This window comes from Malus sylvestris, chromosome 10, assembly GCF_916048215.2.
Source record: "Malus sylvestris chromosome 10, drMalSylv7.2, whole genome shotgun sequence".
In the NCBI taxonomy this organism is placed as follows: Eukaryota; Viridiplantae; Streptophyta; class Magnoliopsida; order Rosales; family Rosaceae; genus Malus; species Malus sylvestris.
In genome coordinates this window covers 5968292-5987312 of record NC_062269.1, presented here as the reverse complement: position 1 = coordinate 5987312, position 19021 = coordinate 5968292, and the positions used below count along the sequence as shown (strand labels likewise).

The 19021-nt window shown below is 38.9% G+C and overlaps 3 protein-coding genes and 1 pseudogene across 5 annotated transcripts; all 4 read right to left on the bottom strand.

The window, feature by feature from the left end:
* Positions 1-47: 47 nt before the first annotated feature.
* On the bottom strand, positions 48-7452 carry LOC126585596 (uncharacterized). 2 transcript variants are annotated; one of them, XM_050250050.1, is made up of 10 exons: positions 7180-7452; positions 6270-6589; positions 6074-6183; positions 5674-5881; positions 5052-5574; positions 4675-4926; positions 4370-4561; positions 4213-4287; positions 1559-4087; positions 48-600 (listed from the first exon to the last, which is right to left on the bottom strand). In XM_050250050.1, the coding sequence occupies exons 2-10, from the start codon at positions 6449-6451 to the stop codon at positions 298-300; spliced, it is 4374 nt and encodes a 1457-aa protein (XP_050106007.1). In that variant the 5' UTR covers positions 6452-6589; positions 7180-7452; the 3' UTR covers positions 48-297. The 2 variants fall into 2 exon arrangements, with proteins under 2 accessions (XP_050106007.1, XP_050106008.1); XM_050250051.1 differs by having other exon boundaries at positions 6270-6586; positions 7180-7259.
* LOC126585597 (pentatricopeptide repeat-containing protein At1g71210, mitochondrial-like) lies at positions 6953-10383 on the bottom strand. 2 transcript variants are annotated; one of them, XM_050250053.1, is made up of 2 exons: positions 7401-10383; positions 6953-7320 (listed from the first exon to the last, which is right to left on the bottom strand). In XM_050250053.1, exon 1 carries the CDS (start codon positions 10234-10236, stop codon positions 7462-7464), a length of 2775 nt encoding a protein of 924 aa, XP_050106010.1. In that variant the 5' UTR covers positions 10237-10383; the 3' UTR covers positions 6953-7320; positions 7401-7461. The 2 variants fall into 2 exon arrangements, with proteins under 2 accessions (XP_050106010.1, XP_050106009.1); XM_050250052.1 differs by having other exon boundaries at positions 6953-7259.
* A 486-nt stretch (positions 10384-10869) lies between these two features.
* On the bottom strand, positions 10870-11722 carry LOC126586942 (uncharacterized; annotated as a pseudogene).
* Positions 11723-13145: 1423 nt separating this feature from the next.
* On the bottom strand, positions 13146-18770 carry LOC126588051 (protein LPA3). Its single transcript, XM_050253183.1, has 12 exons — positions 18355-18770; positions 17343-17373; positions 16892-16984; positions 16752-16814; positions 16416-16527; positions 16131-16216; positions 15188-15246; positions 14996-15098; positions 14857-14917; positions 13791-13873; positions 13612-13692; positions 13146-13484 (listed from the first exon to the last, which is right to left on the bottom strand). Exons 1-12 carry the CDS (start codon positions 18687-18689, stop codon positions 13425-13427), a joined length of 1167 nt encoding a protein of 388 aa, XP_050109140.1. The 5' UTR covers positions 18690-18770; the 3' UTR covers positions 13146-13424.
* Positions 18771-19021: the final 251 nt, after the last annotated feature.

Genomic DNA, 19021 nt, shown 5'->3' with positions numbered 1-19021 from the left:
GACAAACTTTTTCAGTTTTCTTCCGGATTCTGCGACGGGAGCGTAAGTTAACTCAAAACCAGCAAAGCATACTTGCATACATATTACTTGCATAAATCCATACATACACACATACATACAATATAAGTAACAGAATATCAGAGATTCAACAAATCATACTCTCACCCTTCAATTCCTGAAGCAATGCTTTGGTATTATGATATGCAGTGCAGAACCCAAGCTTTCTCTCTCTCCAATCTGTTATCGACGTATAATTACGATAGGGTTTGTTGCGCAGAAACAACTTCCAGATTAAGATTATGATGTCCACAAGGAGTGCATAGCATCCAATTGATTTAAGTTTGTGGATTTGAGAGAGAGTTTGTAAAGCCCCCTCAATTTTTCAGTATCCCCACACCTGCTGGATACTGAAGCTGGCTGGGAAACAGAAGATTTGCTTGTGCGTGAAGAAAGTGCCACACCCAGCATCTTCTTCAAAATCATCTGCAACTGATTCCAAAACTTGGCGTGTACCTCGGGGTGATCGGTTTTCCAAGAGTCAGAGTCTGTTTCTGACACATACCGTCCTTCAAGCATGCAAGACAGAGCTGATTCCAACATCTGGAACACAAGCAATGTTTTAGATTCTTTGAGTATTTTATTTGTAACAGAAACAATAACAGTGAGACAAGATTATATAAACTGTGTCTGGAACTACATCACAAAATTATATGAAGTCATAATCCTAGTTACGATGAACTCTTCAAATAAAGAATAGCATAACGTTCAATACATGCTAAGTGTACTTATCTATGTTAATTAATTGCAGTATAACTAATGAAATGTATAAATGGCCTCTACATTGTTACCACCTGATGTGAACACTACGGAAGACTGATGCAGCAGAACAGATAGCCAAGAAATGAAAGAGAGGAGACCACAAGGAGTTTGATCAACTTCCAATAGTATGAATACATATCATATCCCCACTCCCTTTTTTAGGAAAACTAATGAAAAGGGCTTGAAAACTTTGAGTTTAATGATAAGGACAAAATAAAGGGTAAAGTGAATAGTACCAGGTTTGACTTTTTAGTGTAAAAATGTGATTTTTTGTTAAAGTGAACATTACCGCGGGCTTTTCGTTAAAACTCCCTTTTTATAGGGCCAGTCCGTAAATCAAGATTAAACCCCTTGATCAACTTCCTAATCAAATACAATCCTAACCAACTTAGTGTTATGTTACATGGTGATAAACGGGACAAGTTAAGAGAGTCATCAAGATGAATAAAATCTCTCTTTAGGATTCAATTCCCCTTTATAATTCCTAAAATAGTACAACAACTCAAATTTAAAAAAAAAAGATGGGAGCATTATCACTTCATCAAATAAATAGCAGAAATAATCTTCTCATTTTAAATACATATTATAATTTGATTTCACGTACAGCTAAACGTGGTGCCATTTGTGCATGCAAATGTGTATAACATATACTTTCAAGTCTCTGAATTTGAAAAAAGGTGGATAGACATTTGCAAGCGAAATTCAATGCATTATGTATGAAGCAAGTTCAAGAACTTACTGCATTTGAGTGTAAGGGGCTTGAAAGGCTCAATGAAAGAGCTGATCTCTCTATAAGAATAGTTAGGTACATGGTAGGATGCGTTTTTGGGCTGTAGAAATCCATGGCCTTTTGCATGTTCCTCTCTGCCAAGGATGCATACTGCTTGACTCGTTGGAGAATTGTGTTTTCGCCTTTGGGTAAGTTGTTTTTCTTATGATCTAGCTCTAAGAATTTCATACAACAATCCCTTTGGTAGCAAGCCAACTGAAAATAGGAATATGCAGCCTCCTGTTTCCGCAATTCACCTAATGATTCATAAACAGACAGTGCCTCTCTAATGGCATCGTTGGCTGAAATCCCATGCTTACGTGATTGTTTTCTTGATTTTCTGCCACTAGGACTAGTGGAACTGACATGCACGACTCCAGTTTCATAGACATCAACAGTTGTATCTTCTCTTGCCAAGAACATTCCGAGCCTCAGATACGTATGAGCAAACTGTGTATATACCTCAGTCCTCAAATTGTTTAGTTCAGAGCCAGCCTCTGCAACAAAAGCATTGAGTTCAGCTTTTGCTGCCCCATAATACTTAAGGGATTCACTATATTCTAACTTTGTGGTCTCCAATGCATGGTTGTATGCGTTATGAAAGATCGGATGCCCCTTGAGACCGTCAATCTTTGATACCATCTCTTCTGCCAATGCCCGTCTTCCATGCCCCAAGTTACAGTTTATCAATATGATGTTGGTATGATCAGAGACTTCTCTGAATGCTTTTATAGCATCTACAAAAGCAAATTCAGCTTTTTTTAGTTCTTTCCTTTCAAGTCTGTTTCGACCCAGTTCATTGCATACCCACCCTTTCTTTTTCATTATAGATTGTAGTTCAGCAGAACCGGAAGGAAGACCACCTAATGCCTTTGTAGCAGCTTCGTAACAGCAACAGGCTTCCGAAAGATTGTTTTCAGCATCTCCAACTGCAGGACCTCCAAGGAACTTGAATATCCCACCATTTTTCACTTTCGTTGTTTCTCTCAAAGAAGCATTAGATTGAGAGGCCAGTATCGGTCCCATGTCATGCACTCCTAAAGTGCCCTCTAAATTGTCAGAATTATCAGATGACACATGTTTCACTGTAAGCTTATCCATATTTGAAGATTGTTCTATGGTTTCACCGTTTCTCTTTTGGTGCAGATATCCACAATCAGACACCTTGCCACTCTCAGTTTTCAAACAAGGATTATCATCTTCAGTCTCTCTTGCAAGCGAGAAGGCATTGCTCTTAGCATATGGTCTTTTACTGTATTTCCTGCCAGAATTTACCAAGCGCATATTGCCACTACTACTACTTGCACTGCTACCACTGCTTGCCCTATCACTCTGGCAGCTGCAATTTACTAGAGAACATGAACTGCAGTTTTGTGTATTGTGCCCCAACTTCTTCTTTAGCCTTTTAACTTCTTTGACAACCTCGGATGAAACTTTCAACTCTCTAATAGAATATTTTCCCTCTGCTGGTGGAGAGGTGATACTATCCTTAGCCAAATGGAATTCAACATAAACATCTCCAACCAGTGTCCATGCCTTGGCCCAGAAGAGGTAGATGGATGAGAACTGCTCGAAAGAAAGACAACCATGAGTGGAGCTGGAGCTCAGATCTTCCCGATCACTATTAGATGATGTAATCTTTTTATTTGTATAACTGAATTTTGTTGGTGATGGAAAACAACTATTCATGGAAGAAATGAATTTTGTGTCTTCAAGATGTTGAGGCATTGATCCATATACAGAACAGGCCAATTCTACAACCTTCAAAGCTTGATGCAACTGACCATCCTCCTTGTAAGCTTGTCCAAGTGCCAAATATGACTCTCCAAGCAAAAGAACAAGTTTCCACAACTTGTGATCCAATGTTGATGTTGGAAGCCATTCTCTAATGTCACAAACTTCGATACAGTCAGCATCACCACATGCACAAACAGAAAGATTAACAGATGAAGGTGGCCTATCATGGGTTTCACTCTCCTGGTCCATCAACTTTGATTCAGTAGTTTGCAGTTGGCGCATCCACCTGAGAGATTTAATAGCTTGAGAAACATGATGTATTGCAGCTAGCTTAGAAGAGATTGGTTCAGCAACAGTTTGAACTACATGTCCGGTTGTTGCAGGCAATTTGCAAACTGCAGAGCTTTCAATACCAGAGGAATTTGGGGCAGCTTCTGTCAAATCTCCGTAGTCTGTGCTACCTTCTGCTATCAAATTTCTGGGAGAGTATGCATTTGCTTCTAAAGTCATCTTTACAGAAGCTTCAGTTACTAAATCTTCAACATTTTGATCATCGTCATATGATTTTTCCTGTCCCACCAGTTGAGGTTCTTCATGTACCATCGATTCAGAATTGCTACTTAAAAAGTCCAAAGAATCTTCTTCAGCATCAGTGACTGTAAGTTCACATTCTACAGGCAGATCTTCAGGCTCTAATTCCAGCTCTTCATCGTGGTTCAAAATAAGCCTTGCAAATTGTTCATGTGCAGATGCCCGCACAACCTGTTAAGCAGTACATCAATTACAGTCATCATTTTATTTCTGTGACTTATCTAATTTGACAAAAATGCTGAATTAGTAACCAAACAAATATAAAAAGGTAAAAGCGTCAGTTCATTATATAGTACCAGATGATCTGGCGCATCTAGGAATTCCAAACATTTTTTGAAAAACCTAGCACACCTTGCCATATTATTTGGAGCCTGCAGGAATTCCAAATAAATTAGTAATCACTAAAAGAAGGAAAGGAAGCTAGCGAGTAAAATAGTCAAATTTCTTCCATACCACTGAAAGTGAAAGCCTGTGAGCAATTCGATACAAGAGAGTCCCCAATGCATACAGAGAATCACTTCTTCCTCGATGCAATAGAGAAGGAAGGGAGCTTGAGCTATCATCACAATCATCAGAAGAACAGTTCTTGGGAATCACAGAAAGATCGAAGAGTTGAATGACATCTTCCCCAGCATTTTTATACAGCTGAAATTTTTAAGATATAATGAATATTATTATGGGAATTGCAAAAAATCAAACTGCAAAAGGAAAAGGCAAATGAAAAATCAGTTTCAAATAAAATCAAATCACATCAGTACCCAATAAGCTCCAGGATCTTGCTTGCAGTTTTCTTGAAGGAACCTCAAAACAGAAAGGCCGTTTTGTTGCACCACATGAGGATGAAAAGCAGGAGTGCCATCCTCAGAGATCCCTTTTAGTAGAAATATATCATCTGTTTTCAAAAGCTCGTATCCCTGCACAACACCGTTTTCATGATAACAAATGGCCATCTCAGGCACACTTGCCATGACATTGTCAAGCCAGGCCTCAAGCCAAGTTAATGGTGTAACCTGCCAGTAAGATTAATAAAAAGGAAAAAAACAGACAAAGAAACAAAAAGAGGAAAACAGTTAATACGTAAAAATAGAAATGGAGGGAAAAGAATAGGACAAAAATTTTAGTACACCACTTCAACCTGTCGTGACACATCCCAGAGATGCAAGCTAACAGCAACATATTTTTCATTACTAAACAGAAGCAAGTCACTCCCTATGAGCATGCGGAAATTGTGAAATTGCCAAAACAAAACCCTTAGAAACCCGTCGTTACCAACTCTTCTATGTTTTTCAGACTCTTGTATTGAGCTCCTGGACTTCTCGCCAACTTGTGAAGCCTTTTTGACAGGATTGCGCCCCTTATTTTTCTTATCCTTCTTATTTGCCAAAAAGAAATCATCCCTTTTAACCTGTGTGTACTCTGGACTATTTGATTTTCCACCTGGAGCAACATCATCATGCTGTCCCACAAACTGAGTATTTGCCCCAGGAAGAACAGAGGATTTTGATTGCTCTTGTGATGGAACATGATGAGTTGGCGGGCAATCACAAGCTTCCATCCGAACAGAATGCATGGCAAAATTCAAAAATAAAGACTGATCTCCACATTTTGATTGATTTTTACGTCTTCTTATTAACTTTTCCCCCTCTTCGATGTCAGGCCTACACTTGAGAAAAAGATCAGATAAGTTTTTATTTTCTTTCTAAATTTTATAAAATAGTGGACAAAATAGAATAGCACATTAGCAGGCTAATACACACCCAGTATTGAGAACAAGCGTCTGTCCAACACGCTGAACTGCAATTGATAATCGAGCCTTGGAATACGGCATTTTGAAGATCTGCTTCAGAATGTCAGCTGGAGCAATGACGTCGATCTCATCCCCATAATCAACCAATCCAGACACCGCAAGGGTCTCACATTTTCTAGTGAGATTTGATGAAACAGTACCACTATCCCAAGCTATATCTGCCAACACAAAAAATTCCATATCCATACCATGCTTGTTACAGCTTCAGAATCAGAAGCCAAAAATAATTCTAAAAAAACCCTCGAATTATTTCAATATTACTACCATCCACATACTCTATAAAATTATAGCATCAAAAACTGAGAACGGAAAATATTATTAGACTAAAATTGAAAGAGAAGTGAGCATACCTCCGGCGGCCTTGGGGTGCACAGCAGCAATGGGAAGAACATTGTCCGGCGACGGCGGGCTCTTCAGGTCCGTCTCCGTCGGAAGCATTCGATACCGCGGAGCACTCACTCTGAAAAAATCACAAACAAAATCAATGAAAACCGAAACAACTCTAGAGAGAGAGAGAGAGAGAGAGAGAGAGGAAGGCGTACGGACGTTTGGCGGGAGGGAATGAGAGCGGAATCGCAAGAGTGGAAGGCTTTGTCGGTGGGAACAGGGATGGAGCCGCAGAGGAAGCCGACGGGGTTCGGCCTTTCAATTTCTAACTTGCCGATGCACTGAAGCTCTCGGGAGCCATCGGAGCTCAACGGTGCCGCCGATGACCATGATTTCTCCATTGCTCTTCACTTTGCTAAGCTAGGGTTTCAGTTTCAATTTGTGATTTGCTTTCCTTCTCAAAATTTGGCGGACTCTCTGTGAATAAGCTTTGCTTTTCTTTCTTCTGGAAACTTCACTCAAATCAACCGCTAGTCCTGCTGGACGCAACAGCTCTTCATTTATGGTTCCGGGTTATATTTGACCCAAAAGTAGATGGGTCTTATACTTTTGGCACACTATTTAGCTTTTTGCATATCAAATTTATATTTTCTTTTATCTAATTAAATAAAAAAATAATTACAATAAACATATTTTAGCATTTAGTTTGTAAAACTGATCAATTTCTATGACTACAGATATTGAGTATATATCGACCACACAATGATAATATATTGATCATATAATAAACATTGATAATTTCTATAGCAAAATTTCAAAATATTTTTACTAGTTAATTGTCCTTAAATAAATCAAACAAAAATAATAACAAAACTAAATGGGCATGTGTGTGACAAGAGAGATTGAGAGGATAAATTAGAGTGTCTATTTATAGGCTTATAATTTATATAGAAAATGTCCTAGCTGACTACATATTGCATATTAACCCTGAAGTAAGCTGTCATATGATGAATGTTATTTACAATACTTCTCCTCGAATGTTCACGAATCAATAATAGTTGCCCAATAAAACTTTGCATGAAAACCCAATGGGATAAAAACAAAACAAAAGAGAAAAATTGATCATTACTTAGGAAACTTTGATATGTTTGATGCTCGTAATGCTGCCTCGCTAAAACCTTGCCATGAAAACTCCAGTATGATAAAAACCTGGTCGAAAGAAAAAGAGCACAGTCCGATATTCAATGTAGCATATTGTCGAAGACTCATCCTATTGAATAACTCTGTTTGGTGACTAGCACTCCAACATGGTCGAAAACACAATTGAAAATATCAACAAGACAATCTTACCACGGCAGCAAAAGCTTGTACAAGCTTCGCAACAGGGTAATGTCTATCGAATGAAATCCAATTAAATGAGTAGATTTGTGCGCCCTGTTGGATAAAACCCTTTCCGGTACATCACTTCTACCCATCTCTTTGCCTCAGATGTCCTCCCATGTCTAAGAAAACCTTCTACTAAGGCGTCGTAAGTCCATCGATTAGGCTCATAACCTTTCTGGCACATCTTTTCGAACAAAGCACAAGCGTGCTCCATGTTGCTTTGGCTTAGTCTTCTAATCAACAAATTGTGTGTGAACACGTCTAGCGGAAAGCACATTTCAATTGCTTCTTCCAGATTCCCAATATCTCGGCTCACCTTAATCTGACCAGAAAACGCACCAATGAGCAGACCAAGCATTGAACGATCAGACATCTCATTCCGCTCCTCTCTCAGCCGTACCCAAGACTTGTAGAGCTCTGCAGTTTTCAGAGATTGCAACAGAAGTATGTTACCGGTAAAGGATGTAATATGGCGGCCAACTTTCTCCAAGTCATTTATGAGATTTACTGCCATATCAAACTCTTTATTCTGGCACAGCAACTGTATCAGAAACTCGTAACAGTCATCGCTTGGAACCACTCCCTTCTCTTTCATTTCCATCAAGAAGTTAACTGCAATTTCCACCTTTTTGGCTTTGCATAGACCAATGATCAGGGCACTGTATAGCTTTCTCCCCATCACCTTTCTTCTCTGGTGCAGATCATTGAAGAAGTTCAATGCATCCGAAATTCGTTCACTCTTCAAATAACTCTGCAACATAAGAACATCCGATCTCACATTGGGATCAATCCCACTCCGCTGCATCATCTCAAATACCTGTCTAGCCAGATCGGGCCTTTTGGCATGCCCAGCTCCGTAGATGAAAAAGTTGTATATATCACGGCTGGGTTCCCTACAAGACAACTGCATCTCCAACAAAGTAAAAAATTGCTTATCTGGATTTTCCATATCACAGAGACAGCAAATTACATCTTTGAACAGTTTACGAATTGGTAAGTGACCCTTTTCTTGCATTTCAATCAGAAGCCTGGCAGCAATATCCCCCTTGCTCGACCTGTTAAAACCATTTATCAAGCTAAAGTATGTCTTCTTTTTAGAAACCTTATTAATTCTGTTGAGTTCCGCATGTACCAAATAACCGTCTTCTACCCTCTCAGTACTGCAAAGAGTTGTAATGAACTTATCAAATGTATAGTCACTTGGCATAAAGTTTCGCTCTAAGGCGAAAATAACCAACTCTTTCATCTTCTCAAGCTTGCCCTCTCGACACAATGAGTCAGCCAGAATAGAAAATGTTTTCCTACCTGTAAAATACCCTTGTTCCATAGAATGCTTCAACACTCGATAGGCTTCGTCAATGCTACCATCCCCACAGAAAATATTGATCAAATAGTTGTAAACCATACTATTAGGAGTGAGCCCAAACTCAGATCTCGAATTATACAACTCAAGTGCGACATCCACCATCCCAGCTTTGCAGAAGAAGCACAAGGCAGCATTCATGGTGATCTTATCAGGGGAAATCTTACCCTCCTTCATCTCCATCAACAAATCACAAACCTCCTCGAGGCGATCCTCCTTCAAAAGCCTACATATCAAAGTATTGTACCTAAAAGCATCAGGTACATACCCTTCCAACGACTTCTTGTTCTGCAAAAACTCCAATGCTCCATCCAACCTCCCAGCCTGAACAAGATCACGCATCCACACACTATAAGCACTCTCCATGAAAGCCACCCCAAGGTCCTGAAACTCCTCGACTAATTGGCCAGCATGCTGGAACTTCTTCTGCTTACAAAGGGCGTCCACAAGGACACTGACGGCATGGCCAGTGACCGGCTTGCCGTCAGACACCAATTGACGCAAATAGGCTTCAGCTTGATCGAGCAAGTTCTGCTTACAGAACCACTTGAGCATGATGGAATGGGTAATTTCGTTCTCGAAACCCCTCAAAGAAATCTGCTTGGCAATGACCTGAACAGCATCAAAGCAACTCTCCTCCACTAGAGCATTCAGAAGGACATGGTAGCCAAAGGAATCGAGGTCGAGACCCTGGAAGCGCATTTTACCAAACAGTTGGAGGGCAATGTGGGGCTTGCCGGCGACGGCGTAGCCCATGACCAGAGTGTCGTGAAATCGGACGGTGTGGGCGTACCTCTGCTTGCTGTAGGTGGAGAGGAAGTCGAGCATGAGAGACATGAGCTTGGCCTTGGAAAGGATCTTGAAGATGGCGTTAAAGGTGGCGCGGGTGTGGTGGAAGCTGGGCTGGCGGCCGGCCCAATCGAAGAACTTGAGGCAGGAGAGGACATCATGGTCGTTGCTGCCGTAGCGGAGGACCTCGAGGACGAAGGCCTCCGTGAGGCGGAGACTGAGACGGGAGAGGGCCAAGTCGGCGGAGGAGTAAGGGATATTATAGCGCAAGGGGATGTCGCTGTCGCCGTTGAGGCGGCGGTCGGTGGTGGCGGCGGGGTCGCCGTCGGTAGAGGATTTGAGGATGAGGAAGATGCGGTCCAATAAGGCGTCGTTGCGGGTCTGGAACCATTCTTTGAAAGAGAGGACCACGTCCCTCGCCGCAGTCATGCGGGCCATGGTTGAGAAAGCAGCGGCGGCAGGGGAAGCGTTGGGGCTCAAGGAACAACAAAAGCAATAACAACCACCGCTGACGCTGCTGCTGGTGGTAGCAGCGGCGGCGGCGGCGGTGGAGAGAAGAGAATTGGCATCGAGGATGGCGGCGAAGGAGGAGCAAAGGGAGCAGTTGGTATTGGCCTTGGATTTGGCTAGATTTCTGAGTGAAATAAGCATAATTACTACTGTTTTGTTAATCTGACGATATTGTCGACCGAGCTGCTGCTGCCGCCGAACCCAGCGCAGCCTCAATTGGTTTCCCTCTTCCCTCTGCCAGTTCGCCGGTCCTGGTTTAAAACATGACGGGTTTTATAAGCATTTGAAATTACCATTATGCCACTGCCTCAGAAATCCAAGCACTGCCGATTTGGCGATTACCCTCTAAACTTTTATAATTAGTTAATGGGTGTTTAATGACGTTTAATTTTGAAATTTATTTTTCAATCTATTTTGGTTACATGGTAAATGTTTGAAGGCAATAAAGCAGGGGAATTTCAGCAGCGACGGTGTCTTATTGAACGCTCGAAAGTAGGGCTCTGTGTACTCCTAGTTTTGCTGGACATACAACAATTTCAATCTTAACATTTACCCTACAACAGTTTCAATCTTAACCCTTAACCCTAGCAAGATATACATCGGAATCGGATGGTTCAAATTAGATTATGCGACATTATTCTTTCACAAGGTTATTCTTTAACGAGGCACTTTCTTATTTTGATCTACTTTCAGCCGGAATAGATTAAAAAAAATATAGACTATTCCGATTGTTAAAATATAGTGAAGAGTAAGACAGTTATGTCACTCAGATAATTTCTAGAAAGAGAGTTGCTCAAGTTTCATAGATGATACATCCCAAGGAATACACTCATTTGTCAGCACAAATGCACTTGTTCTTCACGCATACACACGTATAAAAATAACTTACAGAAGAGGAAGAGGTATCGGCAATCCAAAATAGCAATCCCGCACTCCACCAAATGCGATTTCTCATTCCTATTTCCGCATGAGGAGTGCAAGATAACCTTTTTGAAGTTCCAACAAAAACTTCCCGTTAACATCATAAAAACAAAGATCGATATGCATACATATCAAATTGTGATTCGTATTTCTAAAACTGAACCCAGCACATTTTGCCATACAATCTCCCTTGCAATCAACATTGAAACCAATACTCTTGGATTTCGAAGAAGAAGGTTTCGAAGAGATTTCCCTTTTAGTCCCCATTCCTTTTCCAAGATCTGCACATTGGTTTTCAACTCCCGTTCAAGGTCACATCCAAGAGCCTCTGGAAACATTTTTTTAGCAACTTGCATAGGTCATCGTCGGAAAGGTTTAAACTCAGAATACAATCTCAAACTTTGGTACTTCCGTCTTCCGGTTTTCACCCCAGTAAGGTGAATGAACCAGGCCAAATGCCTTTCCAAGCATCTTCTCTCCCTCTTCAATGCTGATACCGAATGCAGATAGAGCTTCCCGGCATGTTTCCCATGCCTTCCTGCCTTCATCTTTCAAAGTCGAAATTTCAGTCCCTCTCTGCAGTTGAATGTAATACCCATTTCTTGGTAGACAAACCTGATGAACAAGCTCCTCTGTTTCGATTTGGCAAAAAATTGAGCAGTCTGATATTTGGTGCGGTATTAATAACATCACGCTGCAGCAACGATTATCACAACATTATGTCATACTACGAAAGTGACTACGGGACAGAGGTCCAGGGTCGAAGGGGTAGAGAAAGACCTAGGAAAACTTTGAAAGAGATTCTAAAAAAAGACTTAGAGTACTTGAATCTAACGGAGAACCTGACACATAACCAAACGCAATGACGTTTTAGGATTCATATAGCCGACCCAACTTAATAGGAAAAGGTTTTGTTGTTGTTGTATGTCATACTACTAAACATCATGGAATTACATTATACTACCCAGCGAAAATGGACACTGAATACTTTTGAACGGACCAAAAGCGCTTACGATGACAATGAAGAGATGAAGCTTTTAAAACCATGCGTGCAAAACCAAATCATCGAGACCAAAGTATTCCCCAGTACAATTTTAATTTAATCTGCGCTAAGTAACATGGAACCGTGGGAAGTACAATCACATGCTCCACAAACGACTTACGATAATAAAGCGGACCCCCAGACCGCAACTACGCACGCCACAAATTTTGGGGGAGCGATGAGGTTCAGGTGGTCAATTCGGATGCCAGTGCTTCCTACTCCAACTTCCCCCAACTCTTTAAAGAGTATGAGTTTTAAACCAAAACTTATTTTTGAGACAAATTTAACTCATAATTCTTTCTGGATTAGTAGAATTGGCTCACTATATATGTGAGATTTAACGGTCCAAATTTAAATCCAACAATTAAGGTAATTGAAAAAAATTATTTTATGTGTTTTATATTCTTTTGTAGTGTTCAACGGGGTTTCATGATGTCGGTTTAAAGATTTTTCAACATTTATCGGAATCTAAATATTTTTAGATTAAAATATTAATAAAATTAAATTATGATTGTCTACGTAACTTTTTTCTAAAAAAGTTACTTTAAGAAAAAAAATTATCCTAAATTCATTTTTTAATACTCTCGAGCTAAAAATTTAACCCAAAATGATTAGAGAAAAAAATTGAGTTAAAACCTAAATTTTCGAAATTAAAAGTTTTAGGTTTTAACCCAAGGACTAGAGATGGTCTTAGTTCCATTTTGTTCTCCAGGGACAATTATACAAATCCCATTATGTTTGACTCAACGAGTTGGGAAAATTACATTTACCACCTCAACATTGGATTAGATAATAAACTTATACTTTATATTTTGAACATTGCTCACTGCTTGAATCTTAATATTGTTAATTAACTTGACCATTGAAGATTCTTTGGCCGGTATCATGCTGATACATTGAGCTCGTAATAGATAACTACCAGTACAATTTGCTATTTTCTTATAAGTGGTGGATTGCTCCGATAGTTAGGGCTTTCATGTTCAACTTACTGTGTCCCGGACTCACTGCGTCACTACCAGTACAGTTCGCCGCCAAGTTTGAAACTCGCTCCTAGTTCAGATTAATTTAGTGTAGATCACTGCTCGGATAAAAACAAAACAACCAACCTCTATTACCTCAAGCTTGCAGTTGGAGGATGAATCCAATTCGAAAATTACAAATAACATTTGGGATAAAGAATTAATTTTACTAGTTACATTTTTTACAGACCAGAACTAGATTACCTAAGTGGGTGAATCAATTCAGCCAAAAATGATAGATTACAATGGATTACACATGCCCATGCCTTGATTACATCTGAGAATGATCCGACTCAACTGCGTGTCCGCAATCCGTTGGTACACCGGCATTCATTTCCCTGAGCTGCTCAATTACGCCAAGCAGAAGATTCTTCCAACTCCACATCTTCTTCCCACCAAGTAGCACTCTGTATATTAGATCACATCTCATTCAATTAGAATTCAAGTCATTATTCCTTAAAAATCTGTTTTTGGATTCGCGTTTCTAAACAATTTGAGGGAGAAAAGAAAACGATTATGATAACGAGAGCTAACCCTGTAGCCTCTACGAAGAAATTGCAGCGAGCTTCCTTGTTCCTCTTGCAGTCCCAGGACCCTCAAAAGTTCTTCTTTTGTCTAAACAGTACACAAATAATCAGCCTTAAAGCGTAACAAATTATGTCTAGCAACTAACAGAAAGTGACTGATGATTGGAGGTTTAGACAGAAATATACCTCGCCCAGAGTAAAGCGTGTTGCACTCTCTGCTACGCAAGCATAAGAACCATCGGCTTGTTTTAGCATTACCTGCCAAGGCCCTGCAAAAAATGAAGAAAAAAAATGAGACAAATACCCATTGAGAAAACCAGAGGATTTTCAGAGAAATAAAGTGCCAACAAAATCATGGTTAACAACACAAACAAGCTGATTGTATAGCAGAACCTTCCTGGATAAAGAAACGTCGGGATTACAAGTGCATTGATATTGAAAAACATAAAATCAATATAAAACTAAGTTCTTACCCATACCAACTGATGAGGAGATAATTTTAATAACAGTTGTAAAGAAATTACAAAGGGACAACCAGACACTTTAAGGCGTCGCAGAATAAGATTTTATAGACCTCCAGTGAGAATCACATAGCACATAGCTGATTTCGTCTTGTTTTTCATAAAGTATAAAACAGAAAAATGATACTAACTTCTAAAACGTACAAAAAAGGATATCAGAGAACAACGATTATATTGATAAATAAAATGTTCCTAGTAAGATGAATATATGTCCCTCGCCACCGTAATAATAACACCTCCAAGTACAAACGTTAATTACAATAAAATCAAGGCTACTCCATACCAAGAAGAATAACAGTCAGTGTTAGAACAAAGATGCACACAGATTCTGCAAGTAGTACAAATAGTCCCAAAATAATCAAATTCTAGACTGTTGGAAACAAACAAGAATAAATATTTCTTGACGTGCTCATAATGGGTTACTTTTGTGACCACGATTTGCAAACATGAACAATGCATTCTTCGTCAAATCCAAACAGGCATTAATGTTGAGAAACCCTTGTCACATGGATAATAGGCCTTGCGTAATTTAGCATAACTTAAAATAACTTCTGACTATTCTTTAATCATTCCTCCGAGAACTTATTGTCTAATCTAAACAATCCAAGTAATGTGCTCCAATTTATGTGAGAAGTTAGATTATAAACCTTAACGAAAGTTCTCGAGGATAGGACGAGGAATAGACAACAATCAGGTGGTAAAATTTGTTAAAAAGAAAACATATTACATACCAGGGTATTGGCGAAATAGTGCTCCACTGTAATTCACTATATAAGGCGCTACTGCTACTGTCTTGAGAGTTAACAAATAAATGGTTACCAAAAATTTATATCAAGAAAAAAAATTATGAAACGCAAATTAATTGTATACCTTTGAGTAATCTCTTATTCGGATATAGAACACTGGTGTAAATTGAGAAAGAAAGCGATAGTGCAAATCTTTGGTTGGAAAGCCAAAAAGGCCCAAGTCGGCACTGCATAATTAACAGATTCTAATGTAAGATGAAAAGTTATATTCAGAGATAGCAAAATCAGATTCCAATGGATGGTCAATAAGGATTACCGCAATGTGTCTAGTTCAAGATTAAATAGAAGTGTTGGGGTTGACATGGCAAATGTTTCCTGCAAATCCCAAAGAGTTACGGTTGGAAAAGAGGCAGCAGCAGCAGCAATAATACTTCACACAATAATTGACGGATTCAATAACACCAGCCACACAATTCTCATGATTTAAAATGTGAAACAGTCAACTTCAGAACGCAGACACTTCAAACTTATAACAAGACGATGACACCTTTAGACTCGATGCTATACTTAGCTACAGAATTGGAATAAGATTATGTAGCCGGGAAACGGCATATATACTACACCTTAACATTTTAAGATGCCCAATAAATCAAATTATCAATTCAATTGTACATGGAATTTAGTAAATACGTAAAACAAGTGCACTAGTGAGTTGAACTTGAAAATATGCATAAGACTACATGTTCCTAAAACCACAGGCCTCGGATCCAGTAATAGAGGGAGTACACATTTGATAGATCACTAAATAACCAATGCTAGCACATTTAATTTCTTGACCTCTGTAATTTTCAAGTTCATAATCTTGAAATGGCTTAGCAGAGTTTTGTGCGTCAGTTTCTAGATCTTCTAGATTAAACGACTGTTTTTTTTTAGATTCCAAAAGATAAATCTGTAGCACTAGAAAGATTACTCGTATCAAACTAATCTTACAGAAATATATTGATTGGGAAATATCAATTAATATAACTAGCATGCGAAAGTTATGACACCATAAGAAACCCTTAAAAGTTTTCAAGTCCAAAACCATAGTTAATACTTATAGAATTATACAATCATCAAACATAAAACTCATATATATATATATATATAACAAAATTTAATGGTAGGAACGAGCATTCATCTATCAAATGATATTAAAATCATGACTGCAAGTCAAACATTCAAAATGGTTGAGAGAACTAACAAAGAGGAGACCATACCACATACTTCTCTATTGGAGCAAGCTCACGAGTGCTACAATTTATGAATATATAAAGAGAGGGAGGCTGACTGGATGCCCAGCGACCTGCAATTGTAAGATATAACATAGCGATGAAAACTAGTACTCCACGGATAAAATGGATCATACGTTGAACAAAAAGAAAGCAATCAAATTAGCATGAAAATCTTCAGTTGAGATGAAATTAAGAAGAGGAACACAAGCATTCATTTGACGAAATAAACAAGCAAGCATTTGAGTCCTATATTATAAATTCATAACCAACCTTCATTTTCATCTTCAAAGTCAAAATCAAGTGTATCCCTTATAGATTGGAAGAACTTGGTGACTGGACCACTGGGGACATCATCCAGGGAACCTATTGTTATATCATCGAGCTGAAAGAAAATAATCAAAATGAAAACAACAATTTAGAGAGCTTAATGTTGAACGGTAATCTACTTACTTAAGAGCCCTTTTGGCAATATTTCACCTTTTCTAATGATCGAAAATTTATTCTCAATCACTAAATCAATTCTGAATTCGTGGGGTGAGGAGATCTGATGCATTTAAATTACACAAAGAAATTAGAGAATAGTAAAATTCTGAGTTATGTTTTTACTGAGTCGATAGCCGTTTTGAACTGCTCAGAGGCCCTGCGCTTTTCTGGCTTATCAGGAAACACCTGAAGATAGAAATTTTTTAGCATACTCTTTAAATTGACAAAATAAAATGTCTATGTGAAACGAAGATTCTTCTTACAATGCAAGCTCTTGTTTCCCGTATTTCTTTGAGCTTCCTTACAACAGCCAAGACAAGTTGTACGTTCGCATCAATGAATTCATCTGAAGACCCCTTTTACATGTTTAGGAAGTTGAGAAAATTATGTCTCATGTATTCAGATTGCTATGTGTCATCAAGAGGCTATATCACTGTAATTGATAAGATGAAATCAAAGAACAATGATTTGGGGCTAAAGTACAGCATTTTTTTCTTTGGGGTTGGGGCGTAAGTGTAGCATAACTTTAAAGTTTAATTAGCGACAAGAAAAACAGAACACAAAAAACAAGTAACACTGATGACTACATAGAGTGGAAACAGGATGCATCTTATAAGGAACTAGTGGAAAGTGAACAGAGCCTTTAATAAACAATAGCGCGTGACCATTATGGGTCATCCAGTAATCTAATAACTTGGTAGCAAAAAGAGATACCTTATAAGAAGATATGTCGCTAGGCAGGGGACTGGAGGCACAAGCTCGAAAATATAAGGTACATGAAAAAGAAAAAGTATTAGAAGGGCAAAAATATTATATCCAGCCAAGCGTCTAAACAATAAAAAACATACGAAAATGCTCATCCAAGTGGAAAGACAGCTTGGAATCCCAAAGAAAAGAATGAACTCACATTATCTAGTAGTCTCTAAACTGCATAACATTCTTTTAACAACCTTCCATAAATATTTTACATTATTATTAACATTTCCAAGGTAATGTGCCCTTTATCATGCACTGTCTTAACCAAGTTTTTATTTCGTCAAGTAAGTTTCCCGAAGCCTTGTTCTACTTCTTTGTTGCCCCATAAGCTTCTCAGCCTTTGTAAGATAAATTCCATCTTTTTCCTAAATGGAAAGTTATTTATAATACCAAACATGTCAAGATTCCCAAAATTACAGTGTGCTCAACATCGTCATAAATAACATTAATCCCTAATTGATCATGCCTGAGCTTCACTTAGTTAACCTATATTTCTCTGTCAATGGGCGAGGCGGGACTCGAACTTAGGATCTCTTTGAACATTCAATAGAGAAATACAACTAGACAAAGAACTAGCTGGTACACTGACCGAACATATATGAATTCAACACCACGGAAGGTAAATTTCAGCAGCGATATCTAATCCCAAAGGCTACTTTCAGGAATGATGTACGTATATGGAGATTTTACAATCTAAAACAAGAAATTTATAACAAAAGATAAACCGAATCAGTCCAAATGCACTGAAATAGCATGCTCACAAATGAACATTCTAAGCTGGGTTTTACTAAAACCATTCCAAGCTAGATTAACCAAATGGGCACCAAGAAACCACTCTGAAAATTACCAATTTCCCATGAAACAAACAAAAGTTAGAAACTTCAAAATCTTCCATAACTTGCACTGCAATTTCTCTCAAAACTCAGAAATTCTAATCGAAATAAACGTACAAAAGAGCAAGAGGACTTACGGGAAATCAATCTCCAAGCGGGTCTTCCCGTCTTCGAGAGCATAAGCAAGCGATCTTGCAGCATCAGTAACAAGAACTTCATAGGACTTGGGCTTGTAGACTGCAATTCCAGACGTTGGATCGGCGCTCGAAGCCGAAGAGGCCTTATCGACGCACTTGATTCTTTTGCTATTCGATGGAGATTTCGGAAGCGCTGGAGAAGTTGGGAAGGCGGAGAGGGTGGTGGCCGTCTTGGGTAAGGAAGAGAGAGAAGTGTGAGAGAGAAATGAGTGGTGAGTTGGGCAATAAGGAGAGAGAATGCGAGGTGTTGATGACAAGGCCATGGCCATGGCCATCTCAGTGTTTTGGGGATTTTGGTGTGCGGGAGAGAGGTGGAGGGAAAAGAAACTGAAATGGATTATTAGACGAATGATGATAAGGAATTTGAAGGACTCTGCTGTTGCTCCTGCTGGGTCCTCACAGGTTTATTTTGATTTTGACAATTATTAGATATATTTTTATATCACACATTATTTTGACAATCATTAGTTTTCATGCTGGTTTGGTATTGCTATGCTTTGAAAAAAAAATTGCTGTGAGAATAAACGGTTGTGCTGTGAGAATAAGCGGTTGTGAAATAAATTAGTAGAGTGTTTGGTAAACTTTTTTGTAAAAGTACTTTTGGAAA

Bases quoted from the DNA above. Each gene is read 5' to 3' on its own strand.
- LOC126588051 (XM_050253183.1), bottom strand. From the start codon at position 18,689: ATGGCCATGGCCATGGCCTTGTCATCAACACCTCGCATTCTCTCTCCT. The intron at 17,374-18,354 runs GTAAGTCCTCTT...TTGTGCCTCCAG, and splicing joins CGCTTGGAGATTGATTTCCC to TCCCCTGCCTAGCGACATAT. The intron at 16,985-17,342 runs GTATCTCTTTTT...AACATGTAAAAG, and splicing joins GCGACATATCTTCTTATAAG to GGGTCTTCAGATGAATTCAT.
- LOC126585597 (XM_050250053.1), bottom strand. From the start codon at position 10,236: ATGCTTATTTCACTCAGAAATCTAGCCAAATCCAAGGCCAATACCAAC.
- LOC126585596 (XM_050250050.1), bottom strand. From the start codon at position 6,451: ATGGAGAAATCATGGTCATCGGCGGCACCGTTGAGCTCCGATGGCTCC. The intron at 5,882-6,073 runs GTATGCTCACTT...TTGTGTTGGCAG, and splicing joins GCACCCCAAGGCCGCCGGAG to ATATAGCTTGGGATAGTGGT. The intron at 4,562-4,674 runs GTACTGATGTGA...TAAAAATTTCAG, and splicing joins AAGATCCTGGAGCTTATTGG to CTGTATAAAAATGCTGGGGA.